At 46.2% G+C, this 18,315-nt stretch overlaps 1 protein-coding gene across 1 annotated transcript in view; it reads left to right on the top strand.

The window, feature by feature from the left end:
* The window catches only part of LOC112236355 (transient receptor potential cation channel subfamily A member 1), a 90,278-nt gene that overhangs the window by 53,604 nt on the left and 18,359 nt on the right, over positions 1-18,315 (top strand). Inside the window, exons 12-18 of the mRNA XM_042308836.1 lie at positions 1,781-1,950; positions 3,726-3,890; positions 4,214-4,328; positions 5,739-5,905; positions 6,290-6,380; positions 8,213-8,272; positions 15,879-15,977. Coding sequence (XP_042164770.1) covers positions 1,781-1,950; positions 3,726-3,890; positions 4,214-4,328; positions 5,739-5,905; positions 6,290-6,380; positions 8,213-8,272; positions 15,879-15,977 — 867 coding nt within the window. The remainder of the gene's footprint in view (positions 1-1,780; positions 1,951-3,725; positions 3,891-4,213; positions 4,329-5,738; positions 5,906-6,289; positions 6,381-8,212; positions 8,273-15,878; positions 15,978-18,315) is intronic.

Genomic DNA, 18,315 nt, shown 5'->3' with positions numbered 1-18,315 from the left:
GCGGCTTCAGAACTCTAAATGTCTCTGAATGTCCTCGAGTGGCCCAGCCAGAGCCCGGACTTGAACCTGATCGAACATCTCTGGAGAGACCTCAAAATACAGGAGCAAGAAAAGTTTGTGAACCCTTTGGAATAACCTTGATTTCTGCATTGATCATAAAATGTGGTCTGATCTTCATCTAAGTCACAGTAATAGACTAACACAATCTGACTCATCTAAGTCACAGTAATAGACTAACACAATCTGACTCATCTAAATCACAGTAATAGACTAACACAATCTGACTCATCTAAGTCACAGTAACTAACACAATCTGACTCATCTAAGTCACAGTAATAGACTAACACAATCTGACTCATCTAAGTCACAGTAATAGACTAACACAATCTGACTCATCTAAGTCACAGTAATAGACTAACACAATCTGACTCATCTAAATCACAGTAATAGACTAACACAATCTGACTCATCTAAGTCACAGTAATAGACTAACACAATCTGACTCATCTAAATCACAGTAATAGACTAACACAATCTGACTCATCTAAGTCACAGTAATAGACTAACACAATCTGACTCATCTAAGTCACAGTAATAGACTAACACAATCTGACTCATCTAAGTCACAGTAATAGACTAACACAATCTGACTCATCTAAGTCACAGTAATAGACTAACACAATCTGACTCATCTAAGTCACAGTAATAGACTAACACAATCTGACTCATCTAAGTCACAGTAATAGACTAACACAATCTGACTCATCTAAGTCACAGTAATAGACTAACACAATCTGACTCATCTAAGTCACAGTAATAGAACACAACACAATCTGACTCATCTAAGTCACAGTAATAGACTAACACAATCTGACAGTAATAGACTATCTAAAGTCACAGTCTAACACAATCTGACTCATCTAAGTCACAGTAATAGACTAACACAATCTGACTCATCTAAGTCACAGTAATAGACTAACACAATCTGACTCATCTAAGTCACAGTAATAGACTAACACAATCTGACTCATCTAAGTCACAGTAATAGACTAACACAATCTGACTCATCTAAGTCACAGTAATAGACTAACACAATCTGACTCATCTAAGTCACAGTAATAGACTAACACAATCTGACTCATCTAAGTCACAGTAATAGACTAACACAATCTGACTCATCTAAGTCACAGTAATAGACTAACACAATCTGACTCATCTAAGTCACAGTAATAGACTAACACAATCTGACTCATCTAAGTCACAGTAATAGACTAACACAATCTGACTCATCTAAGTCACAGTAATAGACTAACACAATCTGACTAAACCAACACAAACTTTTTCTTGCAACTGTAGCTGTGCAGCGACGCTCCCCATCCGACCTGATAGAGCCTGAGAGGATATGTAGAGAAGAATGGGAAGCATGATGTCTTCAGCTAAATATACACTGCCTATTGTTAAAGAAAATGAAATGTTCTCTCTATCGCCATCAACCATTTGTCCTGAGTCTGTTTCTAGTATCAAATGAAGTTGGATTACTCTCTGTGATAGTTTAATAAAAGCATTTAGAGGTTTGCCAAATGCCTCAGCCTTCTGCTGTTGCCTACTTTAGCTCCAGTACTGGCCGAGACAGAATGAATCAGACTTAAAGGACTTTAGTTGACCTTTTGGGTGGGACAGTCTGTCTGTCTATCTGCTCTCAGGAAGTCAGGGTTGTAGTGTGTGTGTGTGTGTGTGTGCATATCTGTTTACTTACGTGTGTGTGTCCTGCCCCCTACAGCACAGCAGTATGATGGATCTGTTGAGTACTGAAGACAACGAGGGCTGTACTCCTCTCCACTACGCCTGCAGACTGGGTATCCACGAATCGGTCAAGAACATCCTGGTTCTACAGGTCTCTCTGGACCGCAAGTCCAAGGACAAGAAGTCAGCCCTGCACTTCGCTGCCCAGTGAGTGGTGTTAGGTCTAGTGGTGTTAGGTCTAGTGGTGTTAGGTCTAGTGGGGTTAGGTCTAGTGGGGTTAGGTCTAGTTGGGGTTAGGTCTAGTGGTGTTAGGTCTAGTGGTGTTAGGTCTAGTGGGGTTAGGTCTAGTGGTGTTAGGTCTAGTGGGGTTAGGTTTAGTGGTGTTAGGTCTAGTGGTGTTAAGTCTAGTGGTGTTAGGTCTAGTGGTGTTATGTACAAGAAGTCAGCCCTACACTTCGCTGCCCAGTGAGTGGTGTTAGGCCAAGTGGTGGATGCATTGCTGAGACAATGCTGAAACCTCAATCCATGGGGAAGTCAGTGCCACATTTTCATTTTCACTCCAATTCTCAGACATTATTTACAAAATATGCATTTGTGTTTAATGAGTCCGCCAGACCAGAGGCAGTAGAGATGACGTTGTGTTCTCTTGATAAGTGCATGAATTTGACAATTTGACAATTTTCCCGTCCTGCAAAACATTGAAAATGCAATGAGTACTATAGGTTGTCAGGGAAAATATATGGAGTAAAAAGTTCAATATTTTCTTTAGGTTGTCAAAAATATAAATAGTTGTAAGGGTGCGTGCTGGTGGCAGGGAAGCCTGGCGCAGGAGATCGAACTTGGTATAAACGGAGCAGTTTAATAAATGCTCAAAAACTCAGAAAACCAAAATATACAAAATAATACAAGTGGGTACAAAACCTGTAGCACACCAGAACATAACTGCACACCAGAACATAACTGCACACCAGAACATAACTTGCACACCAGAACATAACTGCACACCAGAACATAACTGCACACCAGAACATAACTGCACACCAGAACATAACTGCACACCAGAACATAACTGCACACCAGAACATAACTGCACACCAGAACATAACTGCACACCAGAACATAACTGCACACCAGAACATAACTAACTGCACACCAGAACATAACTTGCACACCAGAACATAACTGCACACCAGAACATAACTGCACACCAGAACATAACTGCACACCAGAACATAACTGCACACCAGAACATAACTGCACACCAGAACATAACTGCACACCAGAACATAACTGCACACCAGAACATAACTGCACCAGCACACCAGAACATAACTTCACACCAGAACATAACTGCACACCAGAACATAACTGCACACCAGAACATAACTGCACACCAGAACATAACTGCACACCAGAACATAACTGCACACCAGAACATAACTGCACACCAGAACATAACTTGCACAATGCTTACAAAAAAACAATCACCGACAAGAACAATGAGGGGGAACAGAGGGTTAAATACACAACATGTAATTGATTACTATATGATTCCATATGTGTAATTTCATAGTTTTGATTTCTTCACTATTATTATACAATGTAGAAAATAGAAAATGTTAAGATAAACCTTGAAATAAGAAGGTGTGACCAAACTTTTACATTTGAATATAAAATAAGAGAGTTGCACACTCTAGGAGCTCAGATGCAAAAATGTGTCCAAACTTTTGACCAATACTGTATATTCTTTCCTCCCCCTCATCCCACTCTCTCTCTCTCACACACACACACACACACACACACACACACACACACACACACATTATTATGTAGAAAATAGAAAATGTTAAGATAAACACACACACACACACACACACACACACACACACACACACACACACACACACACCCACCCCAAACTCTCCTCTCATCAGGTATGGTCGTATTAACACCTGGTACACCTCTAACTCTCATCTCATCAGGTATGGTCGTATTAACACCTGCCAGCGTCTGCTGGAGACCATCACAGACTCCCGCCTGCTGAACGAGGGGGATGAGAGAGGCTTGACTCCCCTACACCTGGCCTCTGGAGGTGGACACGCCAAAGTGGTGGAGCTGCTGCTTCGTAAAGGAGCTCTCTTTCACAGGTGCACTAACATACGTCTGTACATGACTAGGCTGTTCACAGTGAGCAAGACAGTGGCACAGATTTAGTTTTTACAGGTTTGCAACAGAGCCCATCTGTAAATATTGACGTAGGAGTAGGATCACCAACATTTCTGTAAATGTCCCAAAAGCCCTTGAAATCCCGGATGGAATATTACTAGAATCAGGTGGGAATATATAGGTAACCCGGGATTCTTCAACTGGGAATTCTGGGAAATGTAGCTGAATTTTGACACCCTACATGGAGAATGTAATGGTGTGTTATTGTCACTGGTGTATTCTGTCTCGTCTCTCTCTTCCTTAGTGATTACAAAGGGTGGACTTGTTTACACCATGCAGCGGCAGAGGGGTACACCCAGACCATGAAGATCGTCCTGGGCACCAACATCAAACTACTGGACAAGCTGGATGAGGATGGGGTTCGGACAACCTTAGTTTCATTCAGACCACTGTCGTGTCTCTGACATCTTTGTGATGACAAGCTATTTTTATCAAATCGGTTACCTAACGTTTGATTGATTAAGTGATTGAATTAAACCATGCAACAATTAACTCGTTAATAATCTGGGGCACCACGGAAGAGTCAGTTTATATAGAGCGGCTATCTCCCGAATCCACTCTTAAAGATCTGAAGATCTATATATAATTTATTCTAGAGTGGAAAGGGGGTTGGTTCATTTCAAACCAATGCCTGTTCACTTGGGCGGGGCTACTGACTGGGCACAAGTTACATTAAAACAAACACTTTTCATTTTAGAAGACTACATCACATTGTTATCTTTTCAAAAGAATTATTATACTTTATCAAACATTTTATCCAACATTCAGATGCTGAGGAACTTAAATGAACAGAGTTGGGGTAATGTGACCGTATTGTCTTTCATGAGGTCACAAACATGAAACAAAACATACCGGGTCGTAGCTGGCTTCTCCACCAACCGTTTCCACATTCTCTAAATTAGGAACAATGTTTAATTCTCCAATTCGGGGAGGTAGGAGTATTTGGCGGGAGAGTTCCTTTGTTCTACTGTGACTCTCTCCCTCCCATACTGCATGGTCAGGGAGACAAGAGTCTCTGCAAGGAATTTATGATGTGGTTTTAAAGTCATAAAACTGTCCTGCTCCCTCATAACAGGAGAGGGGCGGGTTGTTCACATTTCTTCTAGCCGAATCACTGAAAGGGCTAGCGTCATGACACAACCTTTACGTTTCATTCAGACTATCTTTACGTTTCATTCAGACAACCTTTACGTTTCATTCAGACAACCTTTATGTTTCATTCAGACAACCTTTACGTTTCAAACAGACAACCTTTACGTTTCAAACAGACAACCTTTACGTTTCAAACAGACAACCTTTACATTTCAAACAGACAACCTTTACGTTTCAAACAGACAACCTTTACATTTCAGACAACCTTTACGTTTCATTCTGTCTTTCGCTAAGTTCAGGACATATCAGTTTCGTATACACAATTACATTTCTAGCTGCCATATGTAAATAATAATAATAAACAGGCATGATATTTAGCCTAGCTAGACATTCTAACAGCTATAGGTAAATAATAATAATAAACAGGCATGATATTTAGCCTAGCTAGACATTCTAACAGCTATAGGTAAATAATAATAATAAACAGGCATGATATTTAGCCTAGCTAGACATTCTAACAGCAATCATCACCCCATTGGAAGCAAGGTTATTTATTTTGAAATGCTTTTATTCTGCAGAGACTTCTCAATGAATGAATGAATCATTAAACGTTCCTTGAGATGTGTTGATTAGGCGACGATGTGAATTCACAAATCTTGTGTTGTTGTTCTGATCAGAGCACAGCACTGCACGTGGCAGCCAGGGAGGGACAAGTAGCTGCAGTGAGACTGCTGCTGCAGAGAGGGGCGGAGATCAGCCTCAACAAGAGCCACGCCTCCTTCTTTCACGAAGCACTGCAACACAGGAGGAAGGATGTGGTCAATGCCATCATCGACAGTGACAGGTTTGATCAGTCATGTGGGCTGAGGGTTGCAAAATTGCCCAAATCCCTTAGGTTTTGGTTCCTGGTCGGAACATTCCAGAGGGTAAGGTTCAGGTCATCATCAACAGGAACTGGTTAGCAGTTTCCTGGAATTAGGAGGGAGTAAGCAGGTAATCTATAGTCCTCCAACCAACATTTCTGGAACACCTATAGATTTACTGTAATTTTGCAACCCCAGTTCAGTCGGTCCCTAACCCGTTTGTGTCCTGACTAGGTCAGGCCATCAGGACAGGAACAACTCTGTAATCTGGATACTTTCAAAGACTTGCACATGTTCTTGGATCCTTCCGGATTAGCACAGTGCTGTGACCATGTATAGTTTGTTTGTTTGTTTGTTTATTGCAGATGTAGTGACACCCTGAGGACGTTCAAACATGATGCTGGCAAACGTTGTCCAGTGTTGGAACTGGTTGACTTGCTGCCAGAGTCTTGCAAGGTTTGCCCTCACACACCTGAACATTTCCAATAGAGTATATTATTGCAAAATGATGGCAACATGCAGCAATGAAACGCTGTAAACGGTATATATGCCTACTGTATGTAGTCGTCTTTGGTGTGGTTCTCAGTCAACTGACCTGATTGAAACAACATTGTTTGATGAAAGGCTTGGGCTTTGACTTTATAAACATCTGTAGGAAAAGTTTGCAGCGTTGCAGAATTCCAGAAACTTTCCTAAAATTCCCTGTTTTTCATGAAATTCCAGTTGGAAGTTTCCCAAAATCAGGAGGGAATAAAACCAGGAGGGAATAAAACCAGGAGGGAATAAAACCAGGAGGGAATAAAATCAGGAGGGAATAAAATCAGGAGGGAATTAAGTCAGGAGGGGATTAAGTCAGGAGGGATTTAAATCAGGAGGGATTTAAATCAGGAGGGAATAAAATCAGGAGGGAATAAAATCAGGAGGGAATAAAATCAGGAGGGAATAAAACCAGGAAGGAATAAAACCAGGAGGGAATAAAACCAGGAGGGAATAAAACCAGGAAGGAATAAAACCAGGAAGGAATAAAACCAGGAGGGAATAAAACCAGGAGGGAATAAAACCAGGAGGGAATAAAACCAGGAGGGAATAAAACCAGGAGGGAATAAAATCAGAAGGGATTTAAGTCAGGAGGGAATTAAGTCAGGAGGGAATTAAGTCAGGAGGGATTTAAATCAGGAGGGAATTAAGTCAGGAGGGAATAAAATCAGGAGGGAATAAAATCAGGAGGGAATAAAGTCAGGAGGGAATTAAGTCAGGAGGGAATTAAATCAGGAGGGAATTAAGTCAGGAGGGAATAAAATCAGGAGGGAATAAAATCAGGAGGGAATAAAATCAGGAGGGAATAAAATCAGGAGGGAATAAAACCAGGAAGGAATAAAACCAGGAGGGAATAAAACCAGGAGGGGAAAAAACCAGGAGGGAATAAAATCAGGAGGGAATAAAACAAGGAGGGAATAAAACCAGGAGGGAATAAATACCAGGAGGGAATAAAACCAGGAGGGAATAAAACCACTAGAAAATAAAACCAGGAGGGAATGAAATCAGAATGGATTTAAGTCAGGAGGGAATTAAGTCAGGAGGGAATTAAGTCAGGAGGGATTTAAATCAGGAGGGAATTAAGTCAGGAGGGAATTAAGTCAGGAGGGATTTAAATCAGGAGGGAATAAAATCAGGAGGGATTTAAATCAGGAGGGATTTAGTCAGGAGGGAATTAAGTCAGGAGGGAATAAAACCAGGAGGGAATAAAACCAGGAGGGAATAAAATCAGGAGGGAATAAAACCAGGAGGGAATAAAACCAGGAGGGAATAAAACCAGGAGGGTATAAAATCACTAGAGAATAAAACGAGGAGGGAGGGTATAAAACCAGGAGGGAATAAAACCAGGAGGGTATAAAATCACTAGAGAATAAAACCAGGAGGGAATAAAACCAGGAGGGTATAAAACCAGGAGGGAATAAAATCACTAGAGAATAAAATCAGGAGGGAATAAAACCAGGAGGGAATAAAATCACTAGAGAATAAAACCAGGAGGGAATAAAATCACTAGAGAATAAAACCAGGCGGGAATAAAATCAGGAGGGAATAAAACCAGGATGGAATAAAACCACCAGAGAATAAAACCAGGAGGGAATAAAAACCACTAGAGAATAAAACCAGGAGCGAATAAAACCAGGAGGGTGTAAAACCTGGAGAGAATAAGCAGGAAATTTTATGTAATTTTGCAACGCTAACCAACGGTGATTAACCAGATGATAATGTCCCCTGTTATCTCCTTGTAACTTGCTCAGCACCTACTGGACTGCTGCATCAGAGAGTCAAAGGATGACGACAACAGTCCTGACTATCACGTGTGTAAATTCTACTGTGTGACTTTAATTGTGAAAAGTTAAGTCTTAGTGTCCTTTTCAGGTTTCCGTTTTTTTATCATCGGCCTTACGCTACCTGTTACGCACGCCTCTATGAAGAGGGAAAGCAACACTACCCTACACACGCTACCTGTTACGCACGCCTCTATGAAGAGGGAACGCAACGATACCCTACACACGCTACCTGTTACGCACGCCTCTATGAGGAGGGAACGCTACGCTACCCTACACACTGTTACGCACGCCTCTATGAAGAGGGAACGCTACGCTACCCTACACACTACCTGTTATGCACGCCTCTATGAGGAGGGAACGCTACGCTACCCTACACACGCTACCTGTCCCGTACGCCTCTATGAAGAGGGAACGCAATGCCGCCCTACACACGCTACCTGTTATGCACTCCTCTATGAAGAGAGAACGCCAGCCTACACACGCTACCTGTTATGCACTCCTCTATGAAGAGGGAACGCTACGCTACCCTACACACGCTACCTGTTACGCACGCCTCTATGAAGAGGGAACGCAACGCTACCCTACACACGCTACCTGTTACGCACGCCTCTATGAAGAGGGAACGCTACGCTACCCTACACGCTACCTGTTATGCACGCCTCTATGAGGAGGGAACGCTACGCTACCCTACATACGCTACCTGTTATGCACTCCTCTATGAGGAGGGAACGCTACGCTACCCTACACACGCTACCTGTTACCTCTATGAGGAGGGAACGCTAAGCTACCCTACACACGCTACCTTTTATGCACTCCTCTATGAGGAGGGAACGCTACGCTACCCTACACACGCTACCTGTTACCTCTATGAGGAGGGAACGCTACGCTACCCTACACACGCTACCTGTTATGCACTCCTCTATGAAGAGGGAACGCTACGCTACCCTACACACGCTACCTGTTATGCACTCCTCTATGAAGAGGGAACGCTACGCTACCCTACACACGCTACCTGTTATGCACTCCTCTATGAAGAGGGAACGCTACGCTACCCTACACACGCTACCTGTTATGCACTCCTCTATGAAGAGGGAACGCTACGCTACCCTACACACGCTACCTGTTATGCACTCCTCTATGAAGAGGGAACGCTACGCTACCCTACACACGCTACCTGTTATGCACTCCTCTATGAAGAGGGAACGCTACGCTACCCTACACACGCTACCTGTTATGCACTCCTCTATGAAGAGGGAACGCTACGCTACCCTACACACGTTACCTGTTATGCACTCCTCTATGAAGAGCGAACGCTACGCTACCCTACACACGCTACCTGTTATGCACTCCTCTATGAAGAGGGAACGCTACGCTACTCTACACGCTACCTGTTATGCACTCCTCTATGAGGAGGGAACGCTACGCTACGCTACGCTACACATGCTACCTGTTACCTCTATGAGGAGGGAACGCTACGCTACCCTACACATGCTACCTGTTACCTCTATGAGGAGGGAACGCCACGCTACCCTACACACGCTACCTGTTACCTCTATGAGGAGGGAAAGCTACGCTACGCTACACACTACCTGTTACCTCTATGAGGAGGGAACGCTACGCTACCCTACACATGCTACCTGTTATGCACTCCTCTATGAGGAGGGAACGCTACGCTACTCTACACACGCTACCTGTTACCTCTATGAGGAGGGAACGCTACGCTACCCTACACACGCTACCTGTTACCTCTATGAGGAGGGAACGCTACGCTACTCTACACATGCTACCTGTTATGCACTCCTCTATGAAGAGGGAACGCTACGCTACCCTACACATGCTACCTGTTACCTCTATGAAGAGGGAACGCTACGCTACTCTACACACGCTACCTGTTACGCACTCCTCTATGAGGAGGGAACGCTACGCTACTCTACACACGCTACCTGTTATGCACGCCTCTATGAGGAGGGAACGCTACGCTACCCTACACACGCTACCTGTTATGCACTCCTCTATGAGGAGGGAACGCTACGCTACCCTACACACGCTACCTGTTATGTACTCCTCTATGAAGAGGGAACGCTACGCTACCCTACACACGCTACCTGTTATGCACTCCTCTATGAAGAGGGAACGCTACGCTACTCTACACACTACCTGTTATGCACGCCTCTATGAGGAGGGAACGCTACGCTAACCTACACACGCTACCTGTTATGCACTCCTCTATGAGGAGGGAACGCTACGCTACGCTACCCTACACACGCTACCTGTTATGCACTCCTCTATGAAGAGGGAACGCTACGCTACCCTACACACGCTACCTGTTATGCACTCCTCTATGAAGAGGGAACGCTACGCTACCCTACACACGCTACCTGTTATGCACTCCTCTATGAAGAGGGAACGCTACGCTACTCTACACACTACCTGTTATGCACGCCTCTATGAGGAGGGAACGCTACGCTACCCTACACACGCTACCTGTTATGCACTCCTCTATGAGGAGGGAACGCTACGCTACCCTACACACGCTACCTGTTATGCACTCCTCTATGAGGAGGGAACGCTACGCTACCCTACACACGCTACCTGTTATGCACTCCTCTATGAAGAGGGAACGCTACGCTACCCTACACACGCTACCTGTTATGCACTCCTCTATGAAGAGGGAACGCTACGCTACCCTACACACGCTACCTGTTATGCACTCCTCTATGAAGAGGGAACGCTACGCTACCCTACACACGCTACCTGTTATGCACTCCTCTATGAAGAGGGAACGCTACGCTACCCTACACACGCTACCTGTTATGCACTCCTCTATGAAGAGGGAACGCTACGCTACCCTACACACGCTACCTGTTATGCACTCCTCTATGAAGAGGGAACGCTACGCTACCCTACACACGCTACCTATTATGCACTCCTCTATGAAGAGGGAACGCTACGCTACCCTACACATGCTACCTGTTATGCACTCCTCTATGAAGAGGGAACGCTACGCTACCCTACACACGCTACCTGTTATGCACTCCTCTATGAGGAGGGAACGCTACGCTACCCTACACACGCTACCTGTTATGCACTCCTCTATGAGGAGGGAACGCTACGCTACCCTACACACGCTACCTGTTATGCACTCCTCTATGAGGAGGGAACGCTACGCTACCCTACACACGCTACCTGTTATGCACTCCTCTATGAAGAGGGAACGCTACGCTACCCTACACACGCTACCTGTTATGCACTCCTCTATGAAGAGGGAACGCTACGCTACCCTACACACGCTACCTGTTATGCACTCCTCTATGAAGAGGGAACGCTATGCTACCCTACACACCCTACCTGTTATGCACTCCTCTATGAAGAGGGAACGCTACGCTACCCTACACACACTACCTGTTATGCACTCCTCTATGAAGAGGGAACGCTACGCTACCCTACACACGCTACCTGTTATGCACTCCTCTATGAAGAGGGAACGCTACGCTACCCTACACACGCTACCTGTTATGCACTCCTCTATGAAGAGGGAACGCTACGCTACCCTACACACGCTACCTGTTATGCACTCCTCTATGAAGAGGGAACGCTACGCTACCCTACACACGCTACCTGTTATGCACTCCTCTATGAAGAGGGAACGCTACGCTACTCTACACGCTACCTGTTATGCACTCCTCTATGAGGAGGGAACGCTACGCTACGCTACGCTACACATGCTACCTGTTATGCACTCCTCTATGAGGAGGGGAACGCTACGCTACGCTACACATGCTACCTGTTACCTCTATGAGGAGGGAACGCTACGCTACCCTACACACGCTACCTGTTATGCACTCCTCTATGAGGAGGGAACGCTACGCTACACATGCTACCTGTTACCTCTATGAGGAGGGAACGCTACGCTACCCTACACATGCTACCTGTTACCTCTATGAGGAGGGAACGCTACGCTACCCTACACACGCTACCTGTTACCTCTATGAGGAGGGAACGCTACGCTACGCTACACACGCTACCTGTTACCTCTATGAGGAGGGAATGCTACGCTACTCTACACATGCTACCTGTTACCTCTATGAGGAGGGAACGCTACGCTACCCTACACACGCTACCTGTTACCTCTATGAGGAGGGAACGCTACGCTACGCTACACATGCTACCTGTTACCTCTATGAGGAGGGAACGCTACGCTACTCTACACATGCTACCTGTTACCTCTATGAGGAGAGAACGCTACGCTACCCTACACACGCTACCTGTTACCTCTATGAGGAGGGAACGCTACGCTACGCTACACATGCTACCTGTTACCTCTATGAGGAGGGAACGCTACGCTACCCTACACACGCTACCTGTTATGCACTCCTCTATGAAGAGGGAACGCTACACTACCCTACACACGCTACCTGTTATGCACTCCTCTATGAAGAGGGAACGCTACGCTACCCTACACACGCTACCTGTTATGCACTCCTCTATGAAGAGGGAACGCTACGCTACCCTACACACGCTACCTGTTATGCACTCCTCTATGAAGAGGGAACGCTACGCTACCCTACACACGCTACCTGTTATGCACACCTCTATGAAGAGGGAACGCTACGCTACCCTACACATGCTACCTGTTACCTCTATGAAGAGGGAACGCTACGCTACTCTACACACGCTACCTGTTACGCACTCCTCTATGAGGAGGGAACGCTACGCTACTCTACACACGCTACCTGTTATGCACTCCTCTATGAGGAGGGAACGCTACGCTACTCTACACACGCTACCTGTTACCTCTATGAGGAGGGAACGCTACGCTACCCTACACACGCTACCTGTTACCTCTATGAGGAGGGAACGCTACGCTACTCTACACATGCTACCTGTTATGCACTCCTCTATGAAGAGGGAACGCTACGCTACCCTACACATGCTACCTGTTACCTCTATGAAGAGGGAACGCTACGCTACTCTACACACGCTACCTGTTACGCACTCCTCTATGAGGAGGGAACGCTACGCTACTCTACACACGCTACCTGTTATGCACTCCTCTATGAAGAGGGAACGCTACGCTACCCTACACATGCTACCTGTTACCTCTATGAAGAGGGAACGCTACGCTACCCTACACACGCTACCTGTTACGCACTCCTCTATGAAGAGGGAACGCTACGCTACTCTACACACTACTTGTTATGCACGCCTCTATGAGGAGGGAACGCTACGCTACCCTACACACGCTACCTGTTATGCACTCCTCTATGAGGAGGGAACGCTAAGCTACTCTACACACGCTACCTGTTACGCACTCCTCTATGAGGAGGGAACGCTACGCTACTCTACACACGCTACCTGTTATGCACTCCTCTATGAGGAGGGAACGCTACGCTACCCTACACACGCTACCTGTTATGCACTCCTCTATGAAGAGGGAACGCTACGCTACTCTACACACTACCTGTTATGCACGCCTCTATGAGGAGGGAACGCTACGCTACCCTACACACGCTACCTGTTATGCACTCCTCTATGAGGAGGGAACGCTACGCTACCCTACACACGCTACCTGTTATGTACTCCTCTATGAAGAGGGAACGCTACGCTACCCTACACACGCTACCTGTTATGCACTCCTCTATGAAGAGGGAACGCTACGCTACTCTACACACTACCTGTTATGCACGCCTCTATGAGGAGGGAACGCTACGCTACCCTACACACGCTACCTGTTATGCACTCCTCTATGAGGAGGGAACGCTACGCTACCCTACACACGCTACCTGTTATGTACTCCTCTATGAAGAGGGAACGCTACGCTACCCTACACACGCTACCTGTTATGTACTCCTCTATGAAGAGGGAACGCTACGCTACCCTACACACGCTACCTGTTATGCACTCCTCTATGAAGAGGGAACGCTATGCTACTCTACACACTACCTGTTATGCACGCCTCTATGAGGAGGGAACGCTACGCTAACCTACACACGCTACCTGTTATGCACTCCTCTATGAGGAGGGAACGCTACGCTACCCTACACACGCTACCTGTTATGCACTCCTCTATGAAGAGGGAACGCTACGCTACCCTACACACGCTACCTGTTATGCACTCCTCTATGAAGAGGGAACGCTACGCTACCCTACACACGCTACCTGTTATGCACTCCTCTATGAAGAGGGAACGCTACGCTACTCTACACGCTACCTGTTATGCACTCCTCTATGAGGAGGGAACGCTACGCTACGCTACGCTACACATGCTACCTGTTACCTCTATGAGGAGGGAACGCTACGCTACCCTACACATGCTACCTGTTACCTCTATGAGGAGGGAACGCTACGCTACTCTACACATGCTACCTGTTACCTCTATGAGGAGGGGAACGCTACGCTACCCTACACACGCTACCTGTTACCTCTATGAGGAGGGAACGCTACGCTACGCTACACATGCTACCTGTTACCTCTATGAAGAGGGAACGCTACGCTACGCTACACACGCTACCTGTTATGCACTCCTCTATGAGGAGGGAACGCTACGCTACCCTACACATGCTACCTGTTATGTACTCCTCTATGAAGAGGGAACGCATACGCTACCCTACACACGCTACCTGTTATGCACTCCTCTATGAGGAGGGAACGCTACGCTACGCTACGCTACACATGCTACCTGTTACCTCTATGAGGAGGGGAACGCTACGCTACCCTACACATGCTACCTGTTACCTCTATGAGGAGGGAACGCTACGCTACTCTACACATGCTACCTGTTACCTCTATGAGGAGGGAACGCTACGCTACCCTACACACGCTACCTGTTACCTCTATGAGGAGGGAACGCTACGCTACGCTACACATGCTACCTGTTACCTCTATGAAGAGGGAACGCTACGCTACTCTACACACGCTACCTGTTATGCACTCCTCTATGAGGAGGGAACGCTACGCTACCCTACACACGCTACCTGTTATGTACTCCTCTATGAAGAGGGAACGCTACGCTACCCTACACACGCTACCTGTTATGCACTCCTCTATGAAGAGGGAACGCTACGCTACCCTACACACGCTACCTGTTATGCACTCCTCTATGAAGAGGGAACGCTACGCTACCCTACACACGCTACCTGTTATGCACTCCTCTATGAAGAGGGAACGCTACGCTACTCTACACGCTACCTGTTATGCACTCCTCTATGAGGAGGAAACGCTACGCTACGCTACGCTACACATGCTACCTGTTATGCACCTGTTACCTCTATGAGGAGGGAACGCTACGCTACCCTACACATGCTACCTGTTACCTCTATGAGGAGGGAACGCTACGCTACTCTACACATGCTACCTGTTACCTCTATGAGGAGGGAACGCTACGCTACCCTACACATGCTACCTGTTACCTCTATGAGGAGGGAACGCCACGCTACCCTACACACGCTACCTGTTACCTCTATGAGGAGGGAAAGCTACGCTACGCTACACACTACCTGTTACCTCTATGAGGAGGGAACGCTACGCTACGCTACGCTACACACTTAAAACTGTATAACTATAGCAAAGGATAGACTTATTTGCTCTCTCTTTTTCATACAATTACAAATGTCGTTTTCTTTCTATTGTGTAGATTGAGTACAATTTCCAGTGGCTTCAGGCACCGATAGCACTAAAGAAACACGCAAACACTGACGAAAGCCTGAAGGTCCAGCCCCTCGCCGCTCTGAATGTAAGTAGTTCCAATACAAGTACCATACTCTCTCCTGAGCTTTCTATTGTTGATCTACTGTAAGAGCAAGGCTCACCGGGGTTCTGGGCATCAAGATCACCAGGGTTCTGGGAATCAAGATCACCATGGTTCTGGGAATCAAGATCACCATGGTTCTGGGAATCAAGATCACCAGGGTTCTGGGAATCAAGATCACCAGGGTTTTGGGAATCAAGATCACCAGGGTTCTGGGCATCAAGGTCACCAGGGTTCTGGACGGTGAACTAAACCTGCTGTTCTCTCTCTCTGAGGAGGAGATAGTGAACTACAACCTGTTGTTCTCTCTCTCTATCTCTCTCTGAGTAGATGGTGAACTACAACCTGTTGTTCTCTCTCTCTCTCTCTCTCTGAGTAGATGGTGAACTAGAACCTGTTGTTATCTCTCTCTCTCTCTCTCTCTCTGAGGCGATGGTGAACTACAACCTGTTGTTCTCTCTCTCTCTGAGGCGATGGTGAACTACAACCTGTTGTTCTCTCTCTCTCTGAGGCGATGGTGAACTACAACCTGTTGTTCTCTCTCTCTGAGGAGTGGTGAAACCTGTTGTTCTCTCTCTCTCTGAGGCGATGGTGAACTACAACCTGTTGTTCTCTCTCTCTCTGAGGATGGTTAGGTGAACTACAACCTGTTGTTCTCTCTCTCTCTGAGGAGATGGTGAACTACAGCCTGTTGTTCTCTCTCTAGAACCTCTGAGGCGATGGTGAACTACAACCTGTTGTTCTCTCTCTGAGGAGATGGTGAACTCTCTCTGAGGCGATGGTGAACTACAACCTGTTGTTCTCTCTCTCTCTGAGGAGTTGGTGAACTACAACCTGTTGTTCTCTCTCTCTCTCTGATGAGATGGTGAACTAGAACCTGTTGTTATCTCTCTCTCTCTCTGAGGTGATGGTGAACAACAAGCTGTTGTTATCTCTCTCTGATGAGATGGTGAACTAGAACCTGTTGTTATCTCTCTCTCTGATGAGATGGGGAACTAGAACCTGTTGTTCTCTCTCTCTCTGAGGAGATGGGGAACTAGAACCTGTTGTTCTCTCTCTGAGGAGATGGGGAACTAGAACCTGTTGTTCTCTCTCTGAGGAGATGGTAAACTAGAACCTGTTGTTCTCTCTCTCTCTCCCTGAGGAGTTGGTGAACTAGAACCTGTTGTTCTCTCTCTCTCTCTGAGGAGATGGTGAACTAGAACCTGTTGTTCTCTCTCTCTCTCCCTGAGGAGATGGTGAACTAGAACCTGTTGTTAACTAGAACCTGTTGTTCTCTCTCTCTCTGATGAGATGGTGAACTAGAACCTGTTGTTCTCTCTCTCTCTCTCTGAGGAGATGGGGAACTAGAACCTGTTGTTCTCTCTCTCTCTCTCTCTGAGGAGATGGTAAACTAGAACCTGTTGTTCTCTCTCTCTCTCCCTGAGGAGTTGGTGAACTAGAACCTGTTGTTCTCTCTCTCTCTCCCTGAGGAGTTGGTGAACTAGAACCTGTTGTTCTCTCTCTCTCTCCCTGAGGAGATGGTGAACTACAACCTGTTGTTATCTCTCTCTCTCTCTCTCTCTCTCTCTCTGATGAGATGGTGAACTAGAACCTGTTGTTATCTCTCTCTCTGATGAGATGGTGAACTAGAACCTGTTGTTATCTCTCTCTCTGATGAGATGGTGAACTAGAACCTGTTGTTCTCTCTCTCTCTGAGGAGATGGTAAACTAGAACCTGTTGTTCTCTCTCTCTCTCTCCCTGAGGAGATGGTGAACTAGAACCTGTTGTTCTCTCTCTCTCTCCTGAGGAGTTGGTGAACTGGTGTTGTTCTCTCTCTCTCTCCCTGAGGAGATGGTGAACTACAACCTGTTGTTATCTCTCTCTCTCTCTCCCCACCTCATAGTGTGAGACCCAGCCTGGACCACACGGCCCTGACAACACCACAGCTGTCACCATGGTGCCCATTTCCTTCAGAGAGGTACAGTACTGTACGCTAATACCCTGTCTCTCCTGATGAGATGGTGAACTAGAACCTGTTGTAGATGAGATGGTGAACTAGAACCTGTTGTTATCTCTCTCTCTGATGAGATGGTGAACTAGAACCTGTTGTTCTCTCTCTCTCTCCTGAGGAGATGGGGAACTGGTGAACTAGAACCTGTTGTTCTCTCTCTCTCTCCCCTGAGGAGTTGGTGAACTAGAACCTGTTGTTCTCTCTCTCTCCCTGAGGAGTTGGTGAACTAGAACCTGTTGTTCTCTCTCTCTCTCTCTGATGAGATGGTGAACTAGAACCTGTTGTTATCTCTCTCTCTGATGAGATGGTGAACTAGAACCTGTTGTTAT

Source organism: Oncorhynchus tshawytscha, linkage group LG29 (assembly GCF_018296145.1).
Source record: "Oncorhynchus tshawytscha isolate Ot180627B linkage group LG29, Otsh_v2.0, whole genome shotgun sequence".
Taxonomy (NCBI): domain Eukaryota; kingdom Metazoa; phylum Chordata; class Actinopteri; order Salmoniformes; family Salmonidae; genus Oncorhynchus; species Oncorhynchus tshawytscha.
Note: the sequence above shows the minus strand (reverse complement) of the source record. Positions and strands in the feature narration are given on the sequence as shown.